The sequence below is a fragment of the Heterodontus francisci genome, chromosome 28 (genome assembly GCF_036365525.1).
Source record: "Heterodontus francisci isolate sHetFra1 chromosome 28, sHetFra1.hap1, whole genome shotgun sequence".
NCBI lineage: Eukaryota > Metazoa > Chordata > Chondrichthyes > Heterodontiformes > Heterodontidae > Heterodontus > Heterodontus francisci.
Window position 1 is genome coordinate 24,258,196 of NC_090398.1, and position 27,003 is coordinate 24,285,198.

The 27,003-nt window shown below is 43.3% G+C and overlaps 2 protein-coding genes across 2 annotated transcripts in view; both read left to right on the forward strand.

The window, feature by feature from the left end:
* Nucleotides 1–19,004, forward strand: part of LOC137345153 (NACHT, LRR and PYD domains-containing protein 3-like) — a 79,345-nt gene extending 60,341 nt beyond the window's left edge. The window contains exons 5-6 of the mRNA XM_068008621.1: nt 1,848–1,988; nt 17,362–19,004. Of these exons, the coding sequence (XP_067864722.1) occupies nt 1,848–1,988; nt 17,362–19,004 (1,784 nt within the window). The remainder of the gene's footprint in view (nt 1–1,847; nt 1,989–17,361) is intronic.
* Nucleotides 19,005–19,007: 3 nt separating this feature from the next.
* LOC137385140 (ribonuclease inhibitor-like) lies at nt 19,008–22,678 on the forward strand. Its single transcript, XM_068060002.1, has 4 exons — nt 19,008–19,087; nt 21,742–21,828; nt 22,102–22,293; nt 22,538–22,678. Exons 1-4 carry the CDS (start codon nt 19,008–19,010, stop codon nt 22,623–22,625), a joined length of 447 nt encoding a protein of 148 aa, XP_067916103.1. The 3' UTR covers nt 22,626–22,678.
* Nucleotides 22,679–27,003: the final 4,325 nt, after the last annotated feature.

Sequence of the window (27,003 nt, forward strand, 5' to 3'; positions counted from 1 at the left end):
CCTACATTGTTTTGACAATTTCCAGTTTCTTGGCCCCAACAGCCTCCTCTTCACTGTGGACGTCCAATCTCTCTTCACCTCCATCCCCCATCAGGACGGTTTGAGGGCTCTCCGCTTCTTCCTTGAGCAGGGGCCTAACCAGGCCCCATCCACTGCCGCCCTCCTCCGCCTGGCTATACTTGATCTCACACTGAACAACTTCTCCTTCACCTCCATTCACTTTCTTCAAGTAAAAGCTGATACTATGGGTACCCGCATGGGCCGTAGTTATGCCTGTCTTTTGTGGGATATGTCAAACATTCCTTGTTCCAGTCCTACTCAGGCCCCCTCCTGTAACTCTTTCTCTGGTACATTTCCTGTAACTCTTTCTCTGGTACATTGATGACTCTATTGGTGCCGTTTCCTGCTCCCGCCCCAAACTGAAAAACATTTATCAGCTTAGTTTATAATTATCACCCTTCCCTCACCTTTACATGGTCCATCTCTGACATTTCTCTCCCCTTCCTCGACTTCTCTGTCTCCATCTCTGGGAATAGACTGTACACTAATATTCGTTATTACTCCAACGACTCCAAATTCTACCTCGACTACACTTCTTCACACTCTACCTCATGTAAGGACTCCATTCCAGTCTCCCAGTTTCTCTGCCTCCAACGCATCTGCTCTGATGATGCTACCTTCCATGAGAGCACTTCTGATATGTCTTCCTTTTTCCTCCACTGAGGAATTCCCCCCCACCACCACTACTGTGGTTGACAGGGCCCTCATCCATGTCCATCCCCTTTCCCGCACCTCTACACTCACCCATTCCCCTTGCTCCCAGAGCCCCAACAGGGTTCCCCTTGTCCTCACTTTCCACCCCATCAGCCTCCATATCCAAAGGATTATTCTCCACCATTTCCGCCACATCCAGCGTGATGCCATTACCAAAGGCATCTTTCCCTCCCTTCCCCTGCCAGCATTCCGCAGGGATCGTTCCCTCCACCACATCCTGGTCCACTCCTCCATTACCACCACCACCTCATCCCCTTCCCACGGTACCATCCATTGCAACCACAGGAGATGTAATACCTTCCCATTTACCTCCTCTCTCCTCACTATCAAAGGCCCCAAACACTCCTTTCAGGTGAAGCAGCGATTTACTTGTACTTCTGTCAATTTAGTATCCTGTATTCGCTGCTCAAAATGTGGTCTCCTCGACATTGGGACACCAAACGCAGTCCAATCAGATTTTAGATACAGAAAATGATCGTTCGGATTAGCGGGTCTCTCCTATGAAATCAGAAGTGAGTGAAGATGCCTCAGAGCTCATCCCGACTGCTGTAGAAATGTAAATGGAAAAAAAATACAGCTTCTAGAGCTACACTGCATCAAGCGGTGAAAGAACGGAAAAGATATCCCAGTGAACATATGTTGATTCATTTTCAATAGGAACATCATAGTGAGGCAAAATTTTGAAACATGGATAAATAGCAATATACGAATAAGTATTGACTCGAACATATCACAGATTTTTCAGTAGTGCATGGCATGTACACTTGTATAGCTGACAGTGAAAATGTTGCTCTACAGTCATCACACTCACAGTTTGCATTTTCCTGAGATAAACTTCAGGCCACCGGTTTATTAAGGTGTTATTCAGGCGAACTAAATGCAAAATGTTCACGGTCACCTGAAAGAAACGGTAAGGACAACAGAGGGTATCAACATATGGACTTAAAATGGTATACAAATAATTTAATCGGTGGTAATATGTTAGTGCTCGTTTAAAATTCGTTTAGCATATTTTAATGTAGTAATTAATACTTGAGTGATCACTGATCAAAACATGTTCTCATTATTAACAGCGTCTGCAGATACTGCAGCAAAGCATATACAAGTCAACATCGTCCTCTCGGTTGCAGACATCAGTGCATTTCTGGTGGCATTACTAGTTGGAATCCTGGGGACTTGCCATTGGATACAGAAAACATATGTTCACAGAAAAGGTAACTTTATTCTTCTGTGGCAAGTGCAGCAAACATTATTTTTGCTCAAAGTAAGTGTGCATGAGGTAAAACATTGAAAACGAGTTGTTTTCTTATTTTGGGAATGGGGGTGGGGTGGGGAAGGATAGTGGGTTGGGATATCCCCCTAAACTCCTCTGGCCCTTTGATTCCTGAACTGTCAGCTTGAAATCCACATTTATGTGTTCAGTGTTAAATTTTGTTGTGTGTGATGTGGACTTCGGTGGTGAGGCCAGCATTTATTGCCCATCCCTTACTTGCCATTTCAGAGGGCATTTAACAGTCAGCCACATTGGGCAGGGTCAGGATTACTTGATAGTTCACAATCCATAATACAGTACATGTAGCAGAATAGAGAGCAGTAAAAAAAGCACTATTAATCAGAAATATTTCAGAGACAACAAGTTGGTTTACACATTTTAAGTAATCACATTGCAATATAATAATTTATTTTGGATAACATATTTGGAGCACAACTGCATACATTGAACATTTTTTTGTAACCCTGATAGAGTATCAATTCTTGCCTTAGTGATCTTCTTTTCATGGTTCCACCTGGAGAGTTAGTGGAGCAAAGCAGTGTCCGAGGGATTAGTGATTTCGATGCCTTAATGTGGCACAACTACTTTACCACGTGGCTGTAGCGAGTGTGAATATGTGGATTGGGAGAATGGGAGATGCAGAATGTGGGGCGGGGAGGGAACAGAAATTCACACTTATTTCCTCTATGGACTTCACCGTGTCAATTTCATTTTAATGACCACAGGAAATAGCGTTACATTTCAAATTACAATGGCAGTTTCGGACCAGAGTACTGTCTCGTTTTTCTGTGATAAATTGAACAGCGCCATTTTTAATCCTGGCAGCTGCCTGAACGTCGCCAGCAGTAATTTTGCACTGTAAGAGGCTGAAGTTGCGCCTGTGCTAGCACTGCGCCACCTGGTGGTTGCGTCGTTAGAAAACGCAGCCTTAAAATTATGGAGGTCGATCCTCTTCCAAGCATGCCCCAATGGACTCATTCCATTTTCTTTGTGCACAGTTTGCTAACCCTGCTTTTGTCCCTCAATATTATTGAAAGGACATTGCTCCACTATTACAAGGAAGAAACCCATGTGGAGTGAAGAAAGAGAAAGGGCAGAAAATATTGTTGAGATTTGTTTATTGCCCACTGACAGAGTTTGCTGTGCAAGGCAGATGACAAATCAGAAAATTAGAGGCGTATGTATTAAGGATAATATAGAAATAATGGGGGACTTAGATCTATGCAAGCAAATGAACCGCTGGGTGGAACACTACCTAGAACTGTACTCCAGGGAGAATGTTGTCACTGAGACCGACCTCAATGCAGCCCTGTCTCTGCCAGTCATGGATGAGCTGGACGTACAGCCAACAAAATCGGAACTCAGTGATGCCATTGATTCTCTAGCCAGCGGAAAAGCCCCTGGGAAGGACGGCATTACCCTTGAAATCATCAAGAGTGCCAAGCGTGCTATACTTTCAGCACTGCACGAACTGCTTTGCCTGTGCTGGGACGAGGGTGTAGTACCACAGGACATGCGCGATGGCAAAATCATCACCCTCTGCAAGAACAAGGGTGACCACGGTGACTGCAACAACTACCATGGAATCTCCCTGTTCAGCATACTGGGGAAAGTCTTCGCTCGTGTCGCCTTAAACAGGCTCCAGAAGCTGGCTGAGCGTGTCTATCCTGAGGCACAGTTTGTCTTTCGAGCAGAGAGATCCACCATTGACCTGCTGTTCTCCCTTCACCAGCTACAGGAGAAATGCCACGAACAACAGATACCCCTCTACGTTGCTTTCATTGATCTCATCAAAGCCTTTGACCTCGTCAGCAGACGTGGTCTCTTCAGACTACTAGAAAAGATTGGATGCCCACCAAAGCTACTAAATATCATCACCTCATTCCATGACAATATGAAAGGCACAATTCAGCATAGTGGCGCCTCATCAGACCGATTTCCAATCCTGAGTGGCGTGAAACAGAACTGTGTTTTCACACCCACACTGTTTGGGATCTTCTTCTCCCTGCTGCTCTCACATGCATTCAAGTCCTCTGAAGAAGGAATTTTCCTCCACAAAAGATCAGGTGGCAGGTTGTTCAACCTTGCCCGTCTAAAAGCAAGGACCAAAGTACAGAAAGTCCTCATCAGGGAACTCCTCTTTGCTGATGATGCTGCATTAACATCTCACACTGAAGATTATCTGCAGAGACTCATCAACAGGTTTGTGGCTGCTTGCAATGAATTTGGCCTAACCATCAGCCTCAAGAAAACGAACATCATGGGGCAGGACATCAAAAATGCTCCATCCATCAGTATCGGCGGCCACGCTCTGTAAGTGGTTCAAGAGTTCACCTACCTTGGCTCAACTATCACCAGTAACATGTCTCTCGGTGCATAATTAAACAAGTGCATGGGAAAGTCTTCCTCTGCTATGTCCAGACTGGCCAAGAGAGTGTTGGAAAGTGGCGCACTGACACAGAACACAAAAGCCCAAGTATATCAAGCCTGTGTCCTCAGTGCCTTGGTCTATGGCAGAGAGGCCTGCACAACGTATGTCAGCCAAGAGCAACGTCTCAATTAATTCCATCTTCGTTGCCTCCAGAGAATACTTGGCATCAGGTGGCAGGACCGTATCTCCAACACAGAAGTCCTCGAGGCGGCCAACATCCCCAGCATATGCACCCTACTAAGCCAGCGGGGCTTGAGATGGCTTGGCCATGTGAGCCTCATGGAAGATGACAGGATCCCCAAGCAAACATTGTACAGCGAGCTCGTCACTGGTACCAGAGCCACCGGCCGTCCATGTCTCTGCCTTAAAGACGTCTGCAAACGAAAAATGAAGTCCTGTGACATTGATCACAAGTCGTGCGAGTCAGTTGCCAGCAATCACCAGAGCAGGCGGGCAACCATAAAGCTGGGGATAAAGCGTGGCGAGTCGAAGAGACTTAGCAGTTGGCAGGAAAAAAGACAGAAGCGCAAGGAGAGAGCCAACTGTGTAACAGCCCCGACAACCAATTTTATCTGCAGTACCTGTGGAAGAGTCTGTCACTCTAGAATTGGCCTTTATAGCCACTCCAGGCGCTGCTTCACAAGCCACTGACCACCTCCAGGCGCTTACCCATTGTCTCTCGAGTAAGGAGGCCAAAGAGAGATCTTCATATAGACTGGACAAATCAAGGTTGCACTAGGACTGGGGAGAACGAGTTCAGGGAATGTATACTACATCAGCACGTCGAAGAACCAACTAGGGAATCGGATATTTGTAATATAGTATTGTGCAATAAGAAAGGGTTAATGCATAATGATGTAATGAAAAGGACGACTGGCTAAATAATATGATAATGAATGTGAAAGTGATTTACTTAAGTCTGAAACTAGAGTCTTAAATCAGCAAAACAAACCACGTAGAACGGGGTGTGGAGGTGAGTAGCGGGCGAATTGGCTCAGATAGATTGGGAAACAGCATGAACAGTTATGACGATAGATAAGTAACGGTCGCATTAAAGGAATTATTACATAATTTTCGACAAATATGCATTCATTTAGTACCCAAAAATCCCCACAGAAAAAGAGGTCCATTTGTGTCTAACAAGAATTAAAAATGTGATGTCAAAGGACGAGGTATAATGTTGCCAAAAAAAAGAAAGCCAGAGGATTGTGACGAGGTTGGAATTCAGCAATGGAACATCAACAAATTGACAAGGAAAACGTAAAGAGAGTATGAGAGTAAACGAGCAAAAACATACCAAAAAAAGATTGTAAACATTTCTTTTGGTGCGCAAATAGGAGTAGATGTGTGGTAGTAAACGTGGGACTGTTGGAGGCAGAGACAAGTGAAATTATACTGGGGAATAGGGGAATAGAAGACGCATTAACAAATACTTTGTACTGGATTTTGCACTAGAAGATACAAAAACTAGCCCATAAATATACCGGAACCAAGGAGATCGGAGGTAATATATTAGTTTTGGTTAAGGATTGGTTAGTGGACAAAAAACAGATCGTAGGAATAAATGAGACATCTTCGCATTGGCAGGCAGTAACTAGAGCGCCACAGGATTCAGTGCAAGAGCGTCAACTATTTATAATTTATATTAATGATTTCGAAGAGAGGACTGTGCTGAAGCTATCCAAGTTTGCTGACGATAAAAAAGCAGGTGGGAAAGTTACTGGTGAGGAGGACGCTAAAAAGCTGCAGAGGAAAATAGACAGTGTAAAACATAACATTTTACCGCGATGGTTCCCTTATAGTTTCAACATGAGAATTACAAAAAATAAAGAAACAAAATTCAATGTTCACGTTGAACCCTAATGACTTTACTTGGTTCGGTATGAATTATCATTAACAGCACAATACACTGTTGTTCACAAATACGTTCCAAAGCATTTTACACACACGATCACTCAATGAGCTGTCACCTCTCTGCTGATTGTTCTCTTCAGTAGCTGACAAAGCTACCCGAATTAAACAACGAATCAATTTTTTTTGTAATGTCTTTATACCTTTCTTTCTAAGGTGGGCAGGATGTTTCATTGACAGTGCTATGAAAATTGACCCTAATCTAAAATTGCCCAATGAGGCGACTAACTCTTTGCTTGTTCTACTATATTGGAGACTGCCTTGACGATAAGAATATGTTTCAATTTCCTTTAGTAATTTCATCACCAGTCTGGTTTTTACAGATGCCTTGAGGACCTTTAATAGGTAATGTAACAGTAGCTTCCTTTCCTGGTCACACGTACACACAGATTAAAGAACAGGATAACTAAACAATCCAAGTAGCTTAAATTGCTGATTTGACAAGCTATTGCTTGAAGAATTTCTAGTTACTCTGCATTTCAAAGGAAGGCAGACCCTGATCAACTTCAGTTTGTGTAACTCTTTCGCAGCTTTTCCAAACTCTTTCGACCACTTCGGCCAGGTGAATTAGCATTTTCTTCAAAACTTGTTAAGTCATGTTAACTTCGCTTTTCCAGATACTATGACTCCATGCTTGGTGTACATGAAACTTCCCCAAAGTTCTCACTTGTCATCAGCACAAAGCAAATCTTTGAAGTATGTCTGTTTATTGGTTTCAAATGGATTGTGCTACTTTTCAGTTTTTTATTTATTTGCGAAACATTCCGCAGCCTAAATTGTTTTTTGCCGGTGTATCTGTACATCTGTAATGGAAGGAGCTCGCAGTAGTTAACAGATTACTTTAGCTTTAAAAAAAAAGTTTGATTTTCACAATGCGTGAGGGTTAGATTCAGTCAGTTTTCTATGCATCTATATATAACTTTCTGTATTTCATTTAAGCCACAGATGATCCTAGATTTGCTAGCCTCGCAAAATTCAACCACAAGTTTCGATTCCAATACTCCGAGAGTCCCTTCGAGCAGGTTAGGTGAATGGGCAAATGCATGTCATATGAAATACAATGTGCTAAGTGTGAAGTTATCCATTTTGGTCTGAAAAAAAAAATTAATTAAAAGCAAATCATATTTTTGAGTGGTGACAGACTGGCAGATGTTTGCATTCGGAAGCAGATGGGTGTCCTTGTACTTCAATCACAGAAAGGTATGCAGATAAAGCAAGCAATTAGGAAACACATCGTATTTTAGCTTTTGTGACAAAGGGATTTGTGTGTAACAGTAAATCAGTCTTATTGCAATTATACCAACCATTGGTGAGCAATGCTTGAAGGAATCATGTGCAATTTTGGCATCATGGGAGTGCACCAAAGGTTTCTTTAGACTGGTTCTTGGGATGAATAAATGCTTCTATGAGGAGAGATTGGGTAGACTGTGCCTACATTCCCGGATTCTAGAACAATGAGAGGTAAATAGATCGACATATATTCAATCCATAAGTGGTTTGACAGGATAAATGCAGAAAAAATACTTCTCCTGGCTAAGAGATCCACAAACCGGAGTCACAATCTCAGAATAAGGGGTCGAATATTTAGGGCTGAGATCAGGAGGAATGTTTAATTTAATGGTTTATAGGTCGTTGAAATTGTCTACTCCAGAGACCTGAGGAATCGAATTGTTGATCATATTCAAGATAGACATCGCTGGAGTGTTGCACTCAAGGGAATTAATGGATATAGGAATAGTACAGCAAGGTGGAGTTGACATAGAAGAACAGCCATGATCTTATTGAATGTGATACGATCAGGTATGAAAGGTTCCTTTCAGAAGGCTATCTCCTTCTCCCTCTCCTGTTTCTCTCCTTCTCATTCCCTATCTTCTAATTCAAGTTTCCTTTGTTACAATTGTATCTGTGCTAGCAATACCCTGCCTGGGTCTAGAGTCATAGAGTTATACAGCACAGAAACAGGCCCGTCGGCCCATCGTGTCTGTTCCAGCCATCAAGCACCTAACTATTCTAGTCCCATTTTCCAGCACTTGGCCCGAAGCCTTGTATGATATGGTGTTTCAAGTTCTTACCTAAATACTTCTTCAATGTTGTGAGGATTCCTGCCTCTACTACCACTTCAGACAGTATATTTCAGATTACAACCACCCTCTGGCTGATTTCTTCTCTAAAATCCCCTCTAAATCTCCTGCCCCTTACCGTTAATTTATGTCCCCTGGTTAATGACCCCTCCACCAAGGGCAAAATTCTCTTCCCATCCAACTGATCTATGCCACTCATAATTTGTATACCTCAATCATGTTCCCCCTCATTCTTCTTTGTTCTAAGGAAAACAACCCTAGCCTTTCAGTCTCTTTCATAGGTGAAATGCTCCAGCCCAGGTAACATCCTGGGGAATCTCCTCTGCACCCGCTTCAGTGCAATCACATCTTTCCTATAGTGTGGCACCCAGAACTGTACACAGTACTCCAGCTGGGACCTAACTAGCATTTTATACAGCTCCATCATAACCTCCCTGCTCTTATAATATATGCCTCGGCTAATAAAGGCAAGTATCGCATATGCCTTCCTAACCACCTTATCTACCTGTGCTGCTGCCTTCAGTGATCTATGGATAAGTACACCAAGGTCCCTCTGACCTTCTGTACCTCATAGGGCCCTACCATCCATTGTATATTCCCTTGCCTTGTTAGTCCTCCCAAAAAGCATCACCTCACACTTCTCATGATTAAAGTCCATTTGCCACAACTCCGCCCATCTTACCAGCCCATCTATATCGTCCTGTGATCTAAGGCTTTCCTCTTCACTATTTTCAACATCACCAATTTTCGTGTCGTCTGTGAACTTACTTACCATACCTCCTATATTCACGTCTAAATCATTAATGTTTCCTACACACAGTAAGGGCTCCAGCACTGATCGCTGTGATACACCACTGGTCACAGGCTTCCACTCACAAAAACAATCCTTGACAATTACCCTCTGTTTCCTGCCACCAAGCCAATTTTGGATCCAATTTCCAAATTGCCCTGGCTTCCATGGGCTCTTACACTCTTAATCAATCTTCCATGTGGGACCATATCAAAAGCCTTATTGAAGTCCATGTAGACCATATCAACTGATTTACCCTCATCTACGCATCTATTCATCTCCTCGAAAAATTCAATCAAGTTAGTTAGGCACGACATCCCCTGAGAATGCCGTGCTGACTATCCCTGATTATTCCTTGCCTCTCCACGTAGAGATTAATCCTATCCCTCAGATTTTTTCCAACAGTTTCCGAACCACTGATGTTAGACTCACCAGCCTGTAATTACCTGGTCTATCCTTGCTACCCTTCCGGAATAATGGTATCATATTTGCTGTCCTCCATTCCTTTGTCACCTTTCCCGTGGCCAGAGATGATCTGAAAATTTGTGTCACAGCCCCTGCTATCACCTCCCTTGCCTCACACAACAGGCGGGGATGCATCTCATCTGGGCCTGGGGATTTATCCACCTTTAAGCACACTAAAACATCTAATACTCGCTCGCTTTCAATGTTAGTATGTTCAAGCACATTGTAATCCCTCTCCCTGATCTCTATACCTAAATCGTCGTTCACTACAGTGAAAGCAGATGAAAAGTAATCATTTAAAACTTCACCTTTGTCCTCCGGCTCCACACACAGATTGCCATTTTGGTCCTTAATGGGCCGTAGTCTTTCCCTGGTTATCCTCTTGCACTTAATATACTTATAAAATGACTTAGGATTTCCCTTTATGTTGACCGCCAATATTTTTTTCATGCCCCTCTTCACTCTCATAATTACTTTTTTACGTACCCGCTGCACTTTCTATACTCCTCTAATGCCTCCGCTATTTTCAGTGCTCCGAATGTGCCATGCACCTTTTTTACTGATGCAATACTCTATATCCCATGATATCCAGGGTTCCCTGGACGTGATGGTCCTACTCTTCACCTTAATGGGTACATGCTGGCTCTTCACTATTTCCTCTTTGAATGACTCCCACTGACCTGAAGTAGACTTTTCTACAAGTAGCTGCTCCCAGTTCACTTTGGCCCGATCTTATTTAATCAAATTGAAATCATCCTTCCCCCAATTCCATATCTTTATTTCTGGCCCGTCTTTGCACTTTTCGATAACTATCTTAAATCTTACAAAGTTATGGTCACTGTCCCCGAAATGCACCCCCACTGATACTTCTACCACTTGTCCAGCTTCATTTCCTAGGATTAGGTCCAGTACTGCCCCTTCTCTTGTAGCTCTTTCTACAGACTGGCTCAAAAAGCTCTATGTGCATTTTAAGAATTCCTCCCCCTTTAAGCCTTTTGCACGAAGACTATCCCAGTTGATATTACGTAAGCTGAAATCCCCTCCTATTATCACCTATTATTTTTACACCTCTCTGTGATTTGACTAAATATCTGTTCCTCTATCTCTCCCTGACTGTTTGCAGGCCTATAGTACACGCCCAACTAAGTGATTGCACCACCCCCCCCCCCTTTTTGTTCTTAAGTTCTACCCATGCGGCCTCATTTAAGGAACCTTCTAAGATATCATCCCTCCTTACTGCAGTAATTTACTGCATATCATTTTGGCAGGGGATGGCCACAGGGGACTCCTGCACTACCTGCTTGCACCTACTACTCTGCCTGGTAGTCACCCATCCCTTTTCTGCCTGTGCAGCCATTAGCTGTGGTGCGAACACCTCGATAAACGAGCTATCCACGATGTTCTCAGCATCGCGGATGCTCCACAGTGAAACCACCCGCAGCTCTAGCTCTGTAATACGGGTAGCCAGTAGGTGCAGGTGGATACACTTCCTGCACACATGGTCGTCAGGGACACTGGAAGCATCCCTGATTTCCCACATAGTGCAGGAGGAGCATAACACAGGGCTGAGCTCTCCTGTCATGACTTACCCTTAGATTAATTAGTTAGTTCCTTAACTAAAACATACTAATTATACTAGGGGCCTTATTCTGCCTACTTCAATCTAAAGTCCTTAATAAGTTACACTGTATTAAAAAAACAAACACTTTAGTAGTACACACCTTATCACTAGAGTTCTTTTTCTCAACAAAAAAACTATCCCATTATTTTAAGCTATTTAAATGCACTTAGAGCTGTCACTTACCTAACTAATCACCTTGCAGATTCCCCGTGATGTCACTGTAAGTTTTTTCTTCGAGTCTCAGCGTGCGCCTAGAGGGAAATCACAGAGTAATACAGTGCAGAAGAGGCCCTTCGGCCCATCGAGTCTGCACCGATGCATTAAGACACCTGACCTGTCTACCTAATCCTATTTGCCAACACCTGTACCATAGCCTTGAATGTTATGACGTGCCAAGTGCTCATACAGGTACATTTTAAAGGATGTGAGGCAACCCGCATCTGCCACCCTCCCAGACAGGGCATTCCAGACCGTCACCACCTTCTGGGCAAAAAAGTTCTTCCTCAAATTCCCCTAAAACCTCCCGCCCTTCACCTTACACTTGTGACCCCTCGAAACAGCTGTTCCCTATCCACACTGTCCATGCCGCTCATAATCTTGTACACCTCGATCAGATCACCCCACAGTCTTCTCTGCTCCAGTGAAAACAACACAAACCTATCCAACCTCTCTTCATAGCTTAAAGGTTCCATCCCAGGCAACATCCTTGTGAATCGCCTCTGCACCCCCTCCAATGCAATCACATCCTTCCTATAATGTGGCGAGCAGAATGGCATACAGTACTCCAGCTGTGACCTTACCAAAGTTCTCGACAGCTTCAATATGACCTCCCTGCTTTTGTAATCAATGCCTCGATTGATAAAGGCAAGTGTCTCATATGTCTTTTTCACCAGCCTATTAACCTGCCCTTCTGCCTTCAGAGTTCGATGGACAAACACACCAAGGTTCCTTTGTTCCTTGGAACTTCCCAGTGTCAGGCCATCACTGAATACTTCCGTGTCACATTACTCCTTCCAAAGTGTATCATCTCACACTTTTCAGCGTTAAATTCCATCTACCACTTTTCTGCCCATTTCACCATCCCGTCGATATCTTCCTGTAACCTAAGACACTCCACCTCACTGTTAACCACTCAGCCAATCTTTGTGTCATCTGCGAACTTACGGATCCGACCACCCCCCCCCCCCCCCAACATCGTCATCTATGTCGTTTATATAAATGACAAACAATAGGGGACCCAGCACAGATCCCTGTGAAACGCCACTGGACACTGGCTTCCAGTCACTGAAACAGCCATCTGTCATCACTCTCTGTCTCCTACAGCGAAGCCAATTTTGAATCCACCTTATCAAGTTACCTTGTATCCCATGTGCATTTGCTTTCTTGATAAGTCTCCCATTTGGGACTTTGTCAAAGGCTTTGCTGAAATCCATGTAAACTACATCAACTGCACAACCCTTATCTATGCACTTGGTCACTTGCTCGAAAGATTCAATCAAATTTGTTAGGCATGACCTCCCTCTGACAAAGCCATGCTGACTATTCCTAATCAAATTTTGCCTCTCCAAGTGATGATAGATTCTCTCCTTTAGAATTTTCTCCAATAGTTTCCCTATTACTGGCATGAGACTCAATGGTCTGTCATTCCCTGGCTTATCTCTACAACATTTCTTAAACAGTGGGACCACATTAGCTAACCAGTCCTCTGGCACCTCCCCCGTGGCCAGAGAGGAATAAAAAATTAGGGTCAGAGCCCGTGCGATCTCCACCCTCACCTCCCACAGCATCCTGGTACACATATCATCCGGACCTGGAGATTTGTCCATGTTTAAGACTTCCAAAACCTCCAATACCTTGTCACTCCCTATGTCAATTTGTTCAAGAACCTCACAGTCTCACTCTCTTACTTTCATATCTTCATCCTCATTCTCTTGTGTGAAGATAGATGTGAAGTATTCATTTGACACCATACCAATGTCCTCTGGCTCCACCCACAAAATACCCCCTTGGTCCCTAATGGGACCTGATCTTTCCCTGGTTATCCTCTTCCTATTGATATACTTATCGAATATCTTGGGATTTTCCCTACTTTTATCAGCCAGAGTTTCTCATATCCCCTCTTTGCTCTCCTAATTGCTTTCTTGAGCTCCATCCTGCACTTTCTGTATCCACACAGTGGCGCAGTGGTTAGCACCGCAGCCTCACAGCTCCAGGGACCCGGGTTCGATTCTGGGTACTGCCTGTGCGGAGTTTGCTAGTTCTCCCTGTGTCTGCGTGGGTTTCCTCCGGGTGCTCCGGTTTCTTCCCACATGCCAAAGACTTGCAGGTTGATAGGTTAATTGGCCATTATAAATTGCCCCTAGTATAGGTAGGTGGTAGGGAAATATATAGGGACAGGTGGGGATATGATAGGAATATGGGATTAGTGTAGGATTAGTATAAATGGGTGGTTGATGGTCGGCACAGACTCGGTGGGCCGAAGGGCCTGTTTCAGTGCTGTATTTCTAAACTAAACTAAACTAAACACTAATGCTTCCATTGATTTGCTCTCCTTGTATTTGCTAAATACCTCTCTTTTCCTTCTCATCATACCCTGAATGTTTCTGGTCATCCATGGTTCTCTGGGCTTGTTGCTCCTACCTATTACCCAAAAGGGAACATGTTGGGACTGTACCCTACCCATTTCCTTTTTGATTGCCCCCCACTGCTCTTCTGTAGATTTCCCAACAAGTAACTCTTTCCAGGCTACCTTGGCCAGATCCTGCCTTATTTTACTAAAATTCACTCTCCCCCATTCCAAAACCTGTTTTTGCAACTTGTCTATTTCTTTCTCCATAACAAGCTTAAATTGTACCATGTATGGTCGCCATCACAAAAATGCTCCCCCACCAACACATCAACCACCTGTCCAGCTTCATTCCCCAGAATTAGGTCCAGCACTGCACCCTCCCTTGTTGGATCCTCTACATATTGAGTTAAAACGTTCTCCTGTATACATTTTAAGAACTCCACTCCATCAAAACCCTTAACACGATGATTATCCCAATTAATGCTGGGAAAGTTGAAATCACCTGATATAATTACCCTATTATTTTTGCACACCTCTGCAAATTGCGCACATATTTGCTCCTCAATTTCCTGCTGATTATCTGGGGGTCGATAATAAACACCGAGCAATGTGGCTGTCCCTTTTTTATTCCTAAACTCTACCCATAAATCTTCATTTGATGCCCCCTCCAAGATATTATCTCTCCCTACTGCAGGAACTGACTCCTTAACTAGTATTGCTATGCCCCCTCCTCTATTACCCCCTCCTCTGTCTCGCCTGAAGATTCTATATCCCGGGATATTGAGCTGCCCATTCTGACCCTCCCTTAAACGCGTCTCCGTGATGGCTACTGTATCTCAATTCCATGTGTCAATCATTGCCCTTAACTCATCCTTTTTACCTGCAATACCCCTGGCATTAAAGTAGAGACCTTCCATCCTGGTCTTACTCCCTTGAAACTTACTTCCACTGTATTCCCTCTAACTTGTTTGCTTTCCTGTGCTTAGCTGTGTCCCTATTCTGCTAGGAGTCTGCGTCCCCCCTCACCCCCCCCCCCCCCCCCCACTGTCACATTAGTTTAAACTCCTCCCAAAAGCACTAGCAAACCCGCCAGCAAGGATGCTAGTCCCCCTCTGGTACAGATGTAGACCTTCCCGCTTGTACAGGTCTCACCTTCCCCAGTGTTCCAAGAATCTAAAACCCTCCCTCGTGCAACAACTCTTAAGCCACGCATTCATCTGTGTTATTCTCCTGTTTCTATACTCGCTAGCACGTGGCACTGGGAGTAAGGCAGTGATTACAACCTGAGAGGTCCTGCTTTTTAGTCTACTGCCTAACTCCCTGAACACTTGATGCAAGACCTAATCCCTCTTTCTACCTATGTCATTGGTACCAACATGTACCATGACCTCTTTCTTATCACACTCCCTCTTCAAGATGCCCTGCAGCCATTCAGTGACATCCCGGACCCTGGCACCAGGGAGGCAACACACCATCATGGAGTCACGTTGACGGCCACAGTAGCGCCTATCTGTTTCCATGACTATAGAATCCCCTATTACTATTGCTCTTCCTCTCTCATCCCCTTCCTGTGCAGACAGGCTGATTGTGGTGCCAGAAGCTTGGCTCTGTCCGCACTCCCTGGAGGAACCAGCCTCATCAGCCTCCAAAATGGAATACCGATGTGCAAGCGGGACCCCATGGGACTGCTGAACTATCTGCCTGTTTCTATTGGACTACCTGGTGGTCTCCCATTCCCTTCCTTCCTCAAGTCCCTTCAGCTGTGGTGTGATCACCTTTCTATACGTGCTATCCACAATGCTCTCAGACTCGCGGATGTTCCACAGTGTTTCCAGCCGCCATTCCAGCTCTGAAACCTGAGCTTCTAGGAACTGCAGCTGGACATACTTCCTGCACACTTGCTGGTCCCGGGGACTGGAAATGTTACCGGATTCCCACATGCAGCAAGAGGAGCAAAACACGGGACAGCAGGTTCGCCAGCCGCCGCTGCTCCTGTCTTCAGGTAAGTGAGTGTCTTGAGCCCTGCACTTTCTTTTACAGCTTCCACTCTGGATCAGCTTCCACCCAGGTCCGCCAGCCGCCGTCGCTCCTGTCTTCAGTTAAGTCTACTGAGAACACTGTTTCTGCTTCTTCAGATTCAAGGGAAAAAAAGTTGACCACAGCCTTAGGAGTTCAGACAACCAAGCCATGCCATGGACCGTGATCTCACACTGCTCAGCCAGCTTTCTCAACTCCTCCATAGACCGGGCATTTATCTTTTACCTGGTTTGGAGAGCTACTCACTTCAGTTGTGGACATGCTAGTATTCAATAAACACAACTGCAAGAGAACCTGTATTAATCTTGCTCTTTTTTGATAGGGAACAATTTGACTTTGCACTTCCAATTTCTATCTTTTGTCTGTGGGTGAAATTCTGGACACTAGCACCCAAATCTCTGTGTGACCAGATGTGAAAGGTGTCTAGTGGTCTTCTGTCTTCACCTGTTCTTATTGTAACAGCGTTTAATTTTAAACACAGTATGTTTTGTTCACCGCTTTCCAATTCTAAGCAAAGTTAATAAGCACAAGCAGGCCTTCTTAAGTTGAAAGAAGAAAAGTTAAATTTATTAAAACTTAAACTCTAATTCGGTTAACGTCTATGGATACACCTTGTGCCCCACACGAGCATGTTCGATACACATATACAATTACAGACAGAAAATAAAATAAATATAAAATGGACAGGTTAGAGGCAATATCAGAAGAGTTTCTTGTTACTGTGCTTCCTGCTCACTGCAGTCCTACTGTAGGTAATTCTTGCTTTTCGTTGGAGCCCAGTATTCTTCTTAAACTTTGCTCACTGTCCAAGATTTTTCTCTCTTGGGGTTTTTGTATCGTCAATGGGTCTTCAGTTCCATGAGAGAGAGATGGGAGCACACAGGACAGAGATATTCTCAGTCCAGGAGCAAACAGCTTTCTGAGTTTAGAACTCTGTGGAAGTGCAAATTGAAAACGTTCCAACCACCAGTTAGTCATGTGACTAAACTGGTCTGACCAGGTATTCTGTGTATTGGGGAAATAGCGACTTGTTCCTTTGTTCCAACACTGTTAGCTAATATGCAAAAAAGATCTTCCCAGTGAGCGGCCAGGCAATTCCTTGCCATAGGCCCACTTTTGTTCCCAACAGCTTTTAAAAAAAGTTTTAATATCCATGTGGTGAAATAATGTGTGCCGCATTCTTGGCAGGTGAAGGCCTGCATGTCAAATGGCTGACAATGTTCAGAGGGCCAAATCGCCTCGTCCAGTTCTTATTTATCAAGATCTTACGTTCTTATTTGGTTTCCCCTCAACATGATTTCTTGTTTACTTGAATATTTGCTTTCCTTCACTGCGTTGTACGATTAAATATGTTTCTCCTCAATTACAATTGCTGTGCTAACAAAATTCTTTGTTTCTTCATCTTGCAGACGTAGCACTTCTGCACAAAATTGTTCTCCAAAAACAGACTATAAAATTGGAAGTTCCATACACTGGAGGAAAAAAAATGTCCAGAACATGTTTAACTATTGGGAATTACACAGACATAATGATTGTTCATTCTCTTCGAGAGCCGCAATTGGTTGAAAGTGATCTGAAGGCCCTAGGGAGAAAGCCTGAAGAGATACAGGTGAAAAATATCGATAATGCACTTGAATACGTTCAGCTCGATCAGTTGTTGGAAAGCAAAGACACTTCAACAGACAGGACTCGGACAACTGTAGTATTTGGTGCTCCAGGAATCGGGAAAAGCACCATAATACAGAAGATAATTCATGACTGGGCCAGAGTAAAAATATACCATCAATTTAAATTTGCCTTTCCTTTCAAGTTTACACAATTAAATTTAATAAAAGTTCCAACAAACTTATCGACGCTGATCGTGAATTCATACCCCTACTTCGAAAATGAGCTGGAGCAGCTGTGGAAAGAACCCAGAAAAATATTGTTCATATTTGATGATTTGGACGAATTTGAGCAAACCATAGATTTCACAGATGTCGAGAAAAACAACGCACCCCAAAGTCAATGCGTCGATCCCGAGTATTGCTGCTTGGTTTCAGACATTGTCCGCTGCCTCATACAAGGGGAGTTGCTGAAAGGCTGTTCAGTGCTGATCACAAGCCGGCCTTGGAAACTGGAATCTCTGGGAAATGCAAACATACATCGAAGAATCAAAATTCTGGGTTTTAACTCTGAACAAATGAAGCAATATTTTGACCGTTGTTTTGGAGATCCACAGTTTGCAAAACAGGTAACCGAATACATTGAGCAGAACGACACATTGGGCACCATGTGCTATAACCCTTTGTTTTGCTCAGTCCTCTGCTCGTTAGTGGAGTCACAGCGGACAGCAGGAAAGCAAGGCAGGCCATTGCAACTCATACCCAGCACACGCATGTACTCTGCTTATGTTGCAAATCTTTTAAATAGATGTGGCTCTGACATAGAAAACACTCGCAATAAACTGCTGAAACTGGGCGGGCTGGCCTACCAGGGAATTAGGAAACAAACTGTTGTTTTTGAAACAGACATGTTCAATAAGCTCGAACTTGAACGTTCAAATTTTATCACTGCATTCATGATGGAGATTCGAGACAATGATCTGCAGAGCATTGCCTACAAATTCCCTCACACCGTTATGCAGGACTTTGTTGCTGCACTTTTGAAAAGTCTGCACACAACACCAAATGGACTGGCACCATTGCTTGATGAAGGATATACATGCATTGACGACAGATTCAATTCATTTACACGTTTTCTTGTCGGTCTTTGCTCACGAAATTCAACTGATCAGCTTGAGTCAAAACTGGGCAAATTTCCTGCTGAAGCAAGCAAGCCTGTGTGGGATTGGCTCACACGGAATGTCAAAACGCGTGCTCAGAACTTGGATGATGGGCGAAGCCAAGGGAAATTCTTAAACATATTGCATTCCTTTGCTGAATTTGAGGACAGAAATCTGATGGCAGCCACATTAGCACAGATAAAGAAAATAAAGTTTACAAAGTGTCCTCTGAAACCTTTTGACTGTGTGGTTCTGTCTACGGCATTCATGAACCTTGAAATAATTTAAGAGATGGATCTCGGTGCTTGCGGTATACAAGATGCAGGCATCCGTCAGTTGCAGTCCATATTGTACAAATGTAAAATACTCAGGTATTTAAACAAATCGATAAATAGAATCATAAATAATATCTGTTATTTCTCCATGGTATATGATGAATGATGAGCAAAATCAAGTGCGGAATTGGATCAATTATTGAGCACATTCTTCCATTAAGTTCTCCGACGCCCTAAAATACGTAGCCAGATTGGCTGTTCTGGTAATACCTGAGATTGTAGTGGTGTTCATTTAACAGAATCAGATATGAAATTCACCACATAACTTCTGAAACCAATGCACGCATTGCACCATGTGGTGTTCTTGAATAATAACTGCGATACATTCTTCGTGCACTTAATCATCATATATTCGACCTCTATTTCTAAATTCCACTATATCGTAGAACCATTGAGCTTTACAGCACCGGAGGAGACCATTTTACCCGTGGTGCCTGTGATATCGCTTTGATAGTATCCAATTAGACCCACTCCCTGCTCTTCACCATAGCCATGCAAGCTTCAACTTTTCAAATATTTATCATGTTTCCTTTTGAAAGTTACTGTTGAATGTGATTTCGCCAGTCTTTCATGCAGTGCATTCGATATTATAAAAACTCACTGAGTTAAAACAACTCATCATCCTACATCTATATTTTTAAGCAAATACCTGAAATCTTTGTTAACAGACCTCTCTGCCACTGCCTGTTGTTGGGAAGAAAATACTTAGTTGCTTAAAACAGTAAACAAATTTGTTTTATTGTGCAGTTTGATTATATTGCAAGTGAGCTATATGCGTAATTCATTTCTAAATTCCTCGATAGGATTAGATTTGCCGAATCAACAACGCTGTTGTTGATCTCAAGTGATGCCAAAAAGGTGATTAAGTGGGTTCACATCTGTGATTATTCCACGTATATGCAATTATTTCCAGGGATGCCGTTGGGTTAACGCATAATCAGAGGCTGGGAGGGAAGGAAAGTGAGGCTGAATGAAACTCCATCTATCCTGATGCATATTAGAGGAATCCGTTACAATAACATAATCGGATACTCCAGTAGAATGCGCAGAAAAATGTGGCGTGTTAGTATATCATTCAATTATATCTGTGAAGCTCCGTGCATCATGTAGCTAAATTTCTTAAAAACAATGACAAGGTCAGAGATATGGTCCCTAATTTTACCTTTTGTTTTCTTTTTGATAAACAGCATCAGCTGTGCAAAGCATTCGTTGTATTTATGCTCGGTACAGATACGAGTTTACAGAATTCCTTCTGCCAACCACTGTTTTACATGTGCAAAAGGAAAATACTGTACAGGAAATCTGAAATATAAACCTAAAATTTTGCAAACTCTTAGTAGGTCATATAACGACTATATCAAGAGAAACAGAGTCGTTGGCGTTTTGTGTGAAATGACAAAAGATAGAAATAAGTGGCGTGGGTTTACCAACAGTGCTGTTCGGAAGGGGGTTCAGGGAATTTGACTTAGCGACACTGGAGGAAAGGCAATATAGTTCCAAGTCAGGAGCATGTGTTTCTTGGGGGTGAACTTGCAGGTGGTGGTGTTCCCATGCATCTGCTGTCTTTGGCCTTCTATGTGGTAGAGGTCGTGGGTTCGTAAGGTGTCATTAGAGGGTTAAGCTTAAGGTTAGGGTTAGGGGTGGTGAGTAGGCAGGAATGTTGAGGTGACAAAAAGGTGTAAAGAGAAAGTCAAAAAGGTGGGGGAGGGCGTTAATAGAACGTAAAGAAAGAGAAAATACTCAACAGGAATTGTAAATATGCGCAGCATATGCCAGCACATGATTTCTGAAACTATAGGAACAGTTATCATGATCAGAAATTAGAATCATAGACAGATACAACACTAAAACAAGCCCTTCGGCGCACCGAGCCTGTGCCGACCAAAAACCACCCGTTTATACTGATCCTACATTAATTCCATGTTCCCTACCATTCTCCTACCACCTACCTACACTAGAGGAAATTTACAATGGCCAATTTACCTATCAATCTGCAAGGGAGGAAGCCGGAACACCCAGTGGAAGCCCACACAGTCACAGGGAAAATTTGCAAACTCCACACAGATAGTACCCAGAACTGAACCCGAGTTGCTGGAGCTGCGAGGCTGCGGTGCTAACCAATGCGCTACTGTGCCACGCCTTGGCGCCGAAAATTGTTGAATTCTCTGCTGCGTTTAGAAGGCAGTAAAATGCCTAATCTAATAAATTGCTGGTTTTGCGTTTCCCATGAGTTTGCTTAGAATATTGATGAAGGAAAAGTACAGAGAGATCAGAATGGGAATGGGTAGGAAAGTTAACATTACAACGGGTCAGAAGTTCAAGTTCAGCACCAGGAAGGTAAATGCTATTTGCTCTCTTTCGTTACTGCCTGACCTGTTGAGCATTTCCATCATTTTCTGGCTTTAGTCCATTTCACATGTACTCGTTTGATAACCTGTTGTCAAATCTTGACCTCAAGCCATCGAGGAAATTTCGAGTTCAGCAAATATACTGGCTGATGGTAACTGATTATAATACATGCGCTATAATAAAATAGCTTGGCGCAAATCAAAAAAATGTATTTGGATTACGGGTCTGATATTGGCGTTTTGGAAGGCCAATGTATCCAATGTAAAATATATTTAATTATGTATATTTCCTTTCTGTTTCATTACTCCATATTTATTACTGACTTTCTTATTTGCGTTTAGACTCAACAAGAACAATCTTCAAGATTCAGGTGTGAAATTCCTCTCCACAGTTCTGAAGGAAAATGGCTGCAAAGTAGAGACACTTGAGTGAGTAATTTGTATTTAAATATCGAACGGAACAACCAGAGAGTTCTTTATCGTTAAGAATTTTAATTACCTTGGTAATGATGATCGACTAATCTCATTTGTCAATTTGCAATAGGATGAAAATAGTTTAAAAACAGGGAAAATGCAATTTTCTAGAGCAGTTTTCCCTCACGATTTTGGAAATCCAGTACAAATATTTGCAAGTGCTGTATATTTAAACACGTGCATCTATGTTTTACAAAATCGGATTTGTTCTTTTTTAAATCGTCGTAGGTTAAAATCTAATGCCCTCACAGATGATTGTGTGAAGAGCTTGGTCTCCGCCATCAGTCAAAAAGGTTCACTGATGGAGCTGGACATGAGTAACGATAATCAGCGCAGTGAACAATCCAACAGACTGACTGACAAATCTGTTCCCACATTTCTCCAGCTCATTCAGACGAGGACGAATCTGAAGGAAATTAGGTGAGCTTCCGTGTTAAAATATATGAATTAATTGTTGTTTTAAGAGTATCATTTATTTTCCTTTGTTAATTTTTATAGATGTGCTACAGGAAAAATCATTAGTTGTGGAAGATTTCTTTCTTTCACATTTCAAGATTCTTAAACATATTTACATTGAATGAATTTAACAATGTCGCTAGTTTCAGTGAACGGAAAATCTCACTCAATTTCAGTAACTTTTTTGTTGTTTTATTTTTGTTTTCAGGTTGCAAAACAATCAATTCTCTGCCAAAGGATGTCTCAGTTTGAAGTCAGTCCGTGCATCTGATCAGTTGACTATAATTACAGAATGAAATATTGCTTACCATGATTTTTTTTTATATAAATGTGTTAAGAATGATGGCAATTTTTGAACCAGTTGTCGGGACTTTAGTCGGAGAGCGAAGAAGAAGCATATAGAGACATGTGGAAACTTTACGTCCAAAGGCCCTGAAAGGTTCCCAGCCTATCTCAAATTACCCTAGAAGGGTAATGTATCCCAAACATATGAGCAACAGGTGTTTCAAGCTGTTACTATGCAGCAGCAACATGTATAGTATCCGCCACTAACAGAATGCTTCCATCAAGCCAATTTGACGGCCTGCATAATGTGATATATGAATTTCAACGCAGGTGCAATGCTAGATATATATGCTGTACGTCCCAAAGACTGGCGGGTCGTATCAAGCAACAAGTCCCTTCCGCTGTTCATAACAGGCAAAGTACAGGCCGTAACCAACCAGCCCATGCTTGCAAAACTCAGAACATATGTAGACACACGAACCTTGGTAAATAAGATTGTTGAGCTGCAGACACAAGCGGCCACATGCAAATATGATGTTGTAGCAATGGTGGTGAATTGGCACAAAAAAGGCATGAATGGGCACTAATTATTCCTAGATACAAGGTGTTCTGGAAAGATAGGGAAGGGAAGAATGAAGTATGGCTGGCTGTGACAATTAAGGAGAATATTGCATTGCTGGAGAGAACGGATGCTTTGAAAGGGTCAAGGACAGAAACTATTTTGTTAGATTTAAGAAACAATAGGATCCACTGAACTACTGTATGTATTGTATATACCACCAACTAATGGGAAAGATATATGGGAGGACATTTTCAGGGAAATTGCATAGGACTGCAAAATCGATAGACTTGTGACAATAGAGGCACTTAAATATCCTAATAGAGACAGAGATAATAATAATATAAAGAACGAAGCGTGTGATGAGTTTCTGAAATGTGTCAAGGAGAATTGTTTTGGTCATTGTGTTTCTGGCCCAGCAAGGAAGGTGTCAGTGCCTGATCTGATTGTGGGGATTGAGGTAGGTCAGGTGAATCAAGCGTGAATAGAGCAGTATTACGGGAACAGCTTGGATGGGTTTTGGTTAGCCATAGAAAAGGACAAGGGGAAATCTAGAGTAAGCGCCCTTAATTGGAGGCGAGCCAAATTCAGTGGGGTAAGAATGGATCTGCCCAAGGTTAAATGGAATCAAAACCTGTCCAGCAAAATTGCAATGGAAAAAAAATGACCGACCTTTAAACAGGACATGGTTAGGGTAAGCTGAGGTACATTTCCAAAAGGGTAAGGTAGGGCAAACAACGCCAGAGTTTCCTGTATGACACAAGCGATAGGGATTGGAGTGAAGCAGAAAGAAGGTGTGTATGACACATGTCAGACTGATAACACAAGTCGGAACCATGCTGCATATACAAAGATCAGAGGAGAAATGAAAAAAGAAATCAGAGAGAAAAGGACAGAGCATGAGCACAGACTGGCTGCGAATAGAAAAGGGAATCCGAAAGTTTTCTACGCGCATATAAATAGCAAAATGGTGCTAAGAGGAAGGGAGGAGTCGATTAGGGACAAAAAAGATGATCGACACATAGAGGTAGAGACCACATCTGAGGTACTAAATGAATACATGTTCTTTTTTATGTGTACGGGGGATGTGGGCGTTGCTGGCTAGGCCAGCATTCATTGACCATTCAACTTGCCTTTCAGAAGGTGGTGCTGAGCTGCCTTCTTGAACGGCTGCATTCCTCGAGGTTTAGGTACACCAACAGTGCTGTAAGGAAGGCACTTCCAGGATTTTGACCCAGCGACAAAGAAGGAACAGCAATATGGTTCCACGTCAGGATGGTGTGTCACTTGGAAGGGAACTAGTAGGTGATGGTGTTCTCATGCATCTGTTGCCATTGTTCTTCTAGGTTTAAGAGGTCATGGGTTTGGAATGTGCTGTCAAATGAGTCTCGGTGAGTTGCGGCAGTGCATCTTATAGATGGCACACACTGCTGCCATTGTGCATCGGGTGGTGGAGGGAGTACATTTTGAAGGTTGTTGATCGGGTGCCAATCAAGCAGGCTGCTTTCTCTGGGATAGTGTGAAGCTTCTTGAGTGTTGTTGGAGATGCACCCATCAAGGCAAGTGGACAGTATTCCATCAAAGCCCTGACTTGTGCCTTGTAGATGGTGGAAAGGCATTGGGCAGACATGAGGTTAGTTACTCGCTGCAGGATTCCCAGCCTCTGACCTGCTCATGCAGCCACAGCATTTATGTGTCTGGTCCCGTTCCGTTTCTTGTTAATGGTGATCCCCGAGATGTTTATAGTGGTGTTTCAGTGATGGTAATGTAATTGAACATTAAGGGGAGATAGTTAGACACTCTTATTTGAGATGGTTATTGCCTGGCACGTATCTGGCGCCAATGTTAATTGCAACTTATCAGACCAAGCCTGGATATTGTCCAGGGCCTGCTGCATATGGACACAAGCTGGTTCTGTATCGAGGAGTCGAGAACGGTGCTGAACATTGCGCAATCATCAGTGAATATCCCCATGTCCGATCTATTGATGGAGCAAAAGTCATTGATGAAGCCGCTGAAGATGGTTGGGCCTAGGACACTACCCTGAGCCACTGCTGCAGTGATTTCCTGGGACAGATATGATTGACCACCAACAACAACCATCTTCCTTTGTGATAGGTATGACTCAACAAGAGGTGAGTTTCCTCCCGATTCCCATTATCTCAGGTTTTCCTCGGGTTCATGATTGCATACTCGGTCAAATGCTGCCTTGATGTCAAGAGAAGTCACTCTCATTTCACCTCTGTAGTTCAGCTCTTCTATCCATGTTTTGACAAAGGCTGTAATGACATCGGGAACTGAGTGGCCCTTCCGGAGACCAAACTGAGAATCAGTGAGCAGATTATTGCTGAGCAAGTGCCATTTGATAGCACTGTCGATGACACCTTCCATCCCTTTGCTGACGACTGGGGGAGATTCATGGGGTGCTAATTTACCGGGTTGAACTTGTGTACAGGATACCCCATGGCAATTTTCTACATTGCTGGGTAGATGCCAGAGTTGTAAATCTACTGGGACAGGTTTTCTCGGGGTGCATCAAATTCTGGAGCACAAGTATTCAGTGTTTTTGCCGGAATGTTGGCAAGGCCCAGATTCTTTGCAGTATCCAGTACCTTCAGTTGTTTCTTAGTAGCACGCAGAGTGAATAGAATTGTCTGAAGACTGGCATCAATAGCAATTTTAGTCATGTGTTATAAAGGGTGCAACGGGCCAGGGCCATCTGACCCTCTACTCACTCAACAACCCATGGATCTCTGGCCTTCTTACGTGTCAATAGTTCAGGGTATTCTGACCCTCTGTCTCACCCAAGTTACAACTGACCTGGCACAGACCGAATAGCCAAGGGCAATCGTACTGTCTGAAGTCCAAAAAGCCCAGGGTTCTCTGATGCACTATGGGCTACATGACGCTCTTCAGGCCCAATAACCAGGGTTAATATAGGTCTCTCCTCGCCCAACTGCTCATAACTTCTGGGGAACTACAGGCTCAATTGCCAGGGTACTCTTACTCACTGCAAATTTCAAAAGATCAGGTTACTTTGGCCTATTGCAGCATCAATCTCGAAGGACAATTTGAACATCAATGTACTCTCCCTGTTCTATAGACCCGCAATCTAGCCCTCTGTAGACCTAATAGCCCAGCATATTCAGATCCACCGCAAAGTCCAAGGTAGCCCGATGATTTGCAGGTTTAATAGCATCACCGTACTCAAACCATCTACAAATACAATGGCACCAGATAGTCTGGACCTCTGCAGGCACATTAACCAAATGAACTCTTGCCCTCAGAAAAGGCCAGGCAAAATATCCCACATATGTTGATCCTCGGCATATCCTAAGGTACTCCGGCAATCTGTATAACACAATAACTGTTTCTGGCTCTATAGTCCTGGGCAAACTGACCATGTAATGGTCCTGTTCCTCTACAGCTATCTAGATACCTGGATATGCTCATCGACTGCATAGTCCAATGGCCCAGACTACGCTGACATTCTGTGCAGACAAATAGCCACAGCTGCTCTTTCTCTATCAATAACGCTGATTGCCTTGAGCCTCTGAAAATTGGAAATTACACTGAACATTGACAGGCCCTGTGGCCCAAGGTCCTCTGGCACTTTACATTCCTAGTGGCAGAGAGCAATCTGAAACTCTGCATAGTCCAAGATACTCTGACCCACTGTAAGTCCAAATCGCCCAGAAAACCTTCTCCTTCTATATGTGCAATAGTACAGGACACTCTGACCCACGGGACATGCAGTAACACAGTATCTTCTGTCCCTTGACTCCACAGTCGTCTCCTAAGTGCACGCTCCTTTCTGGGTTTGGTGCACC

Bases quoted from the DNA above. Each gene is read 5' to 3' on its own strand.
- LOC137385140 (XM_068060002.1), top strand. From the start codon at position 19,008: ATGGATCTCGGTGCTTGCGGTATACAAGATGCAGGCATCCGTCAGTTG. The intron at 19,088-21,741 runs GTATTTAAACAA...ATTTGCGTTTAG, and splicing joins TACAAATGTAAAATACTCAG to ACTCAACAAGAACAATCTTC. The intron at 22,294-22,537 runs GTGAGCTTCCGT...TTTTGTTTTCAG, and splicing joins ACGAATCTGAAGGAAATTAG to GTTGCAAAACAATCAATTCT.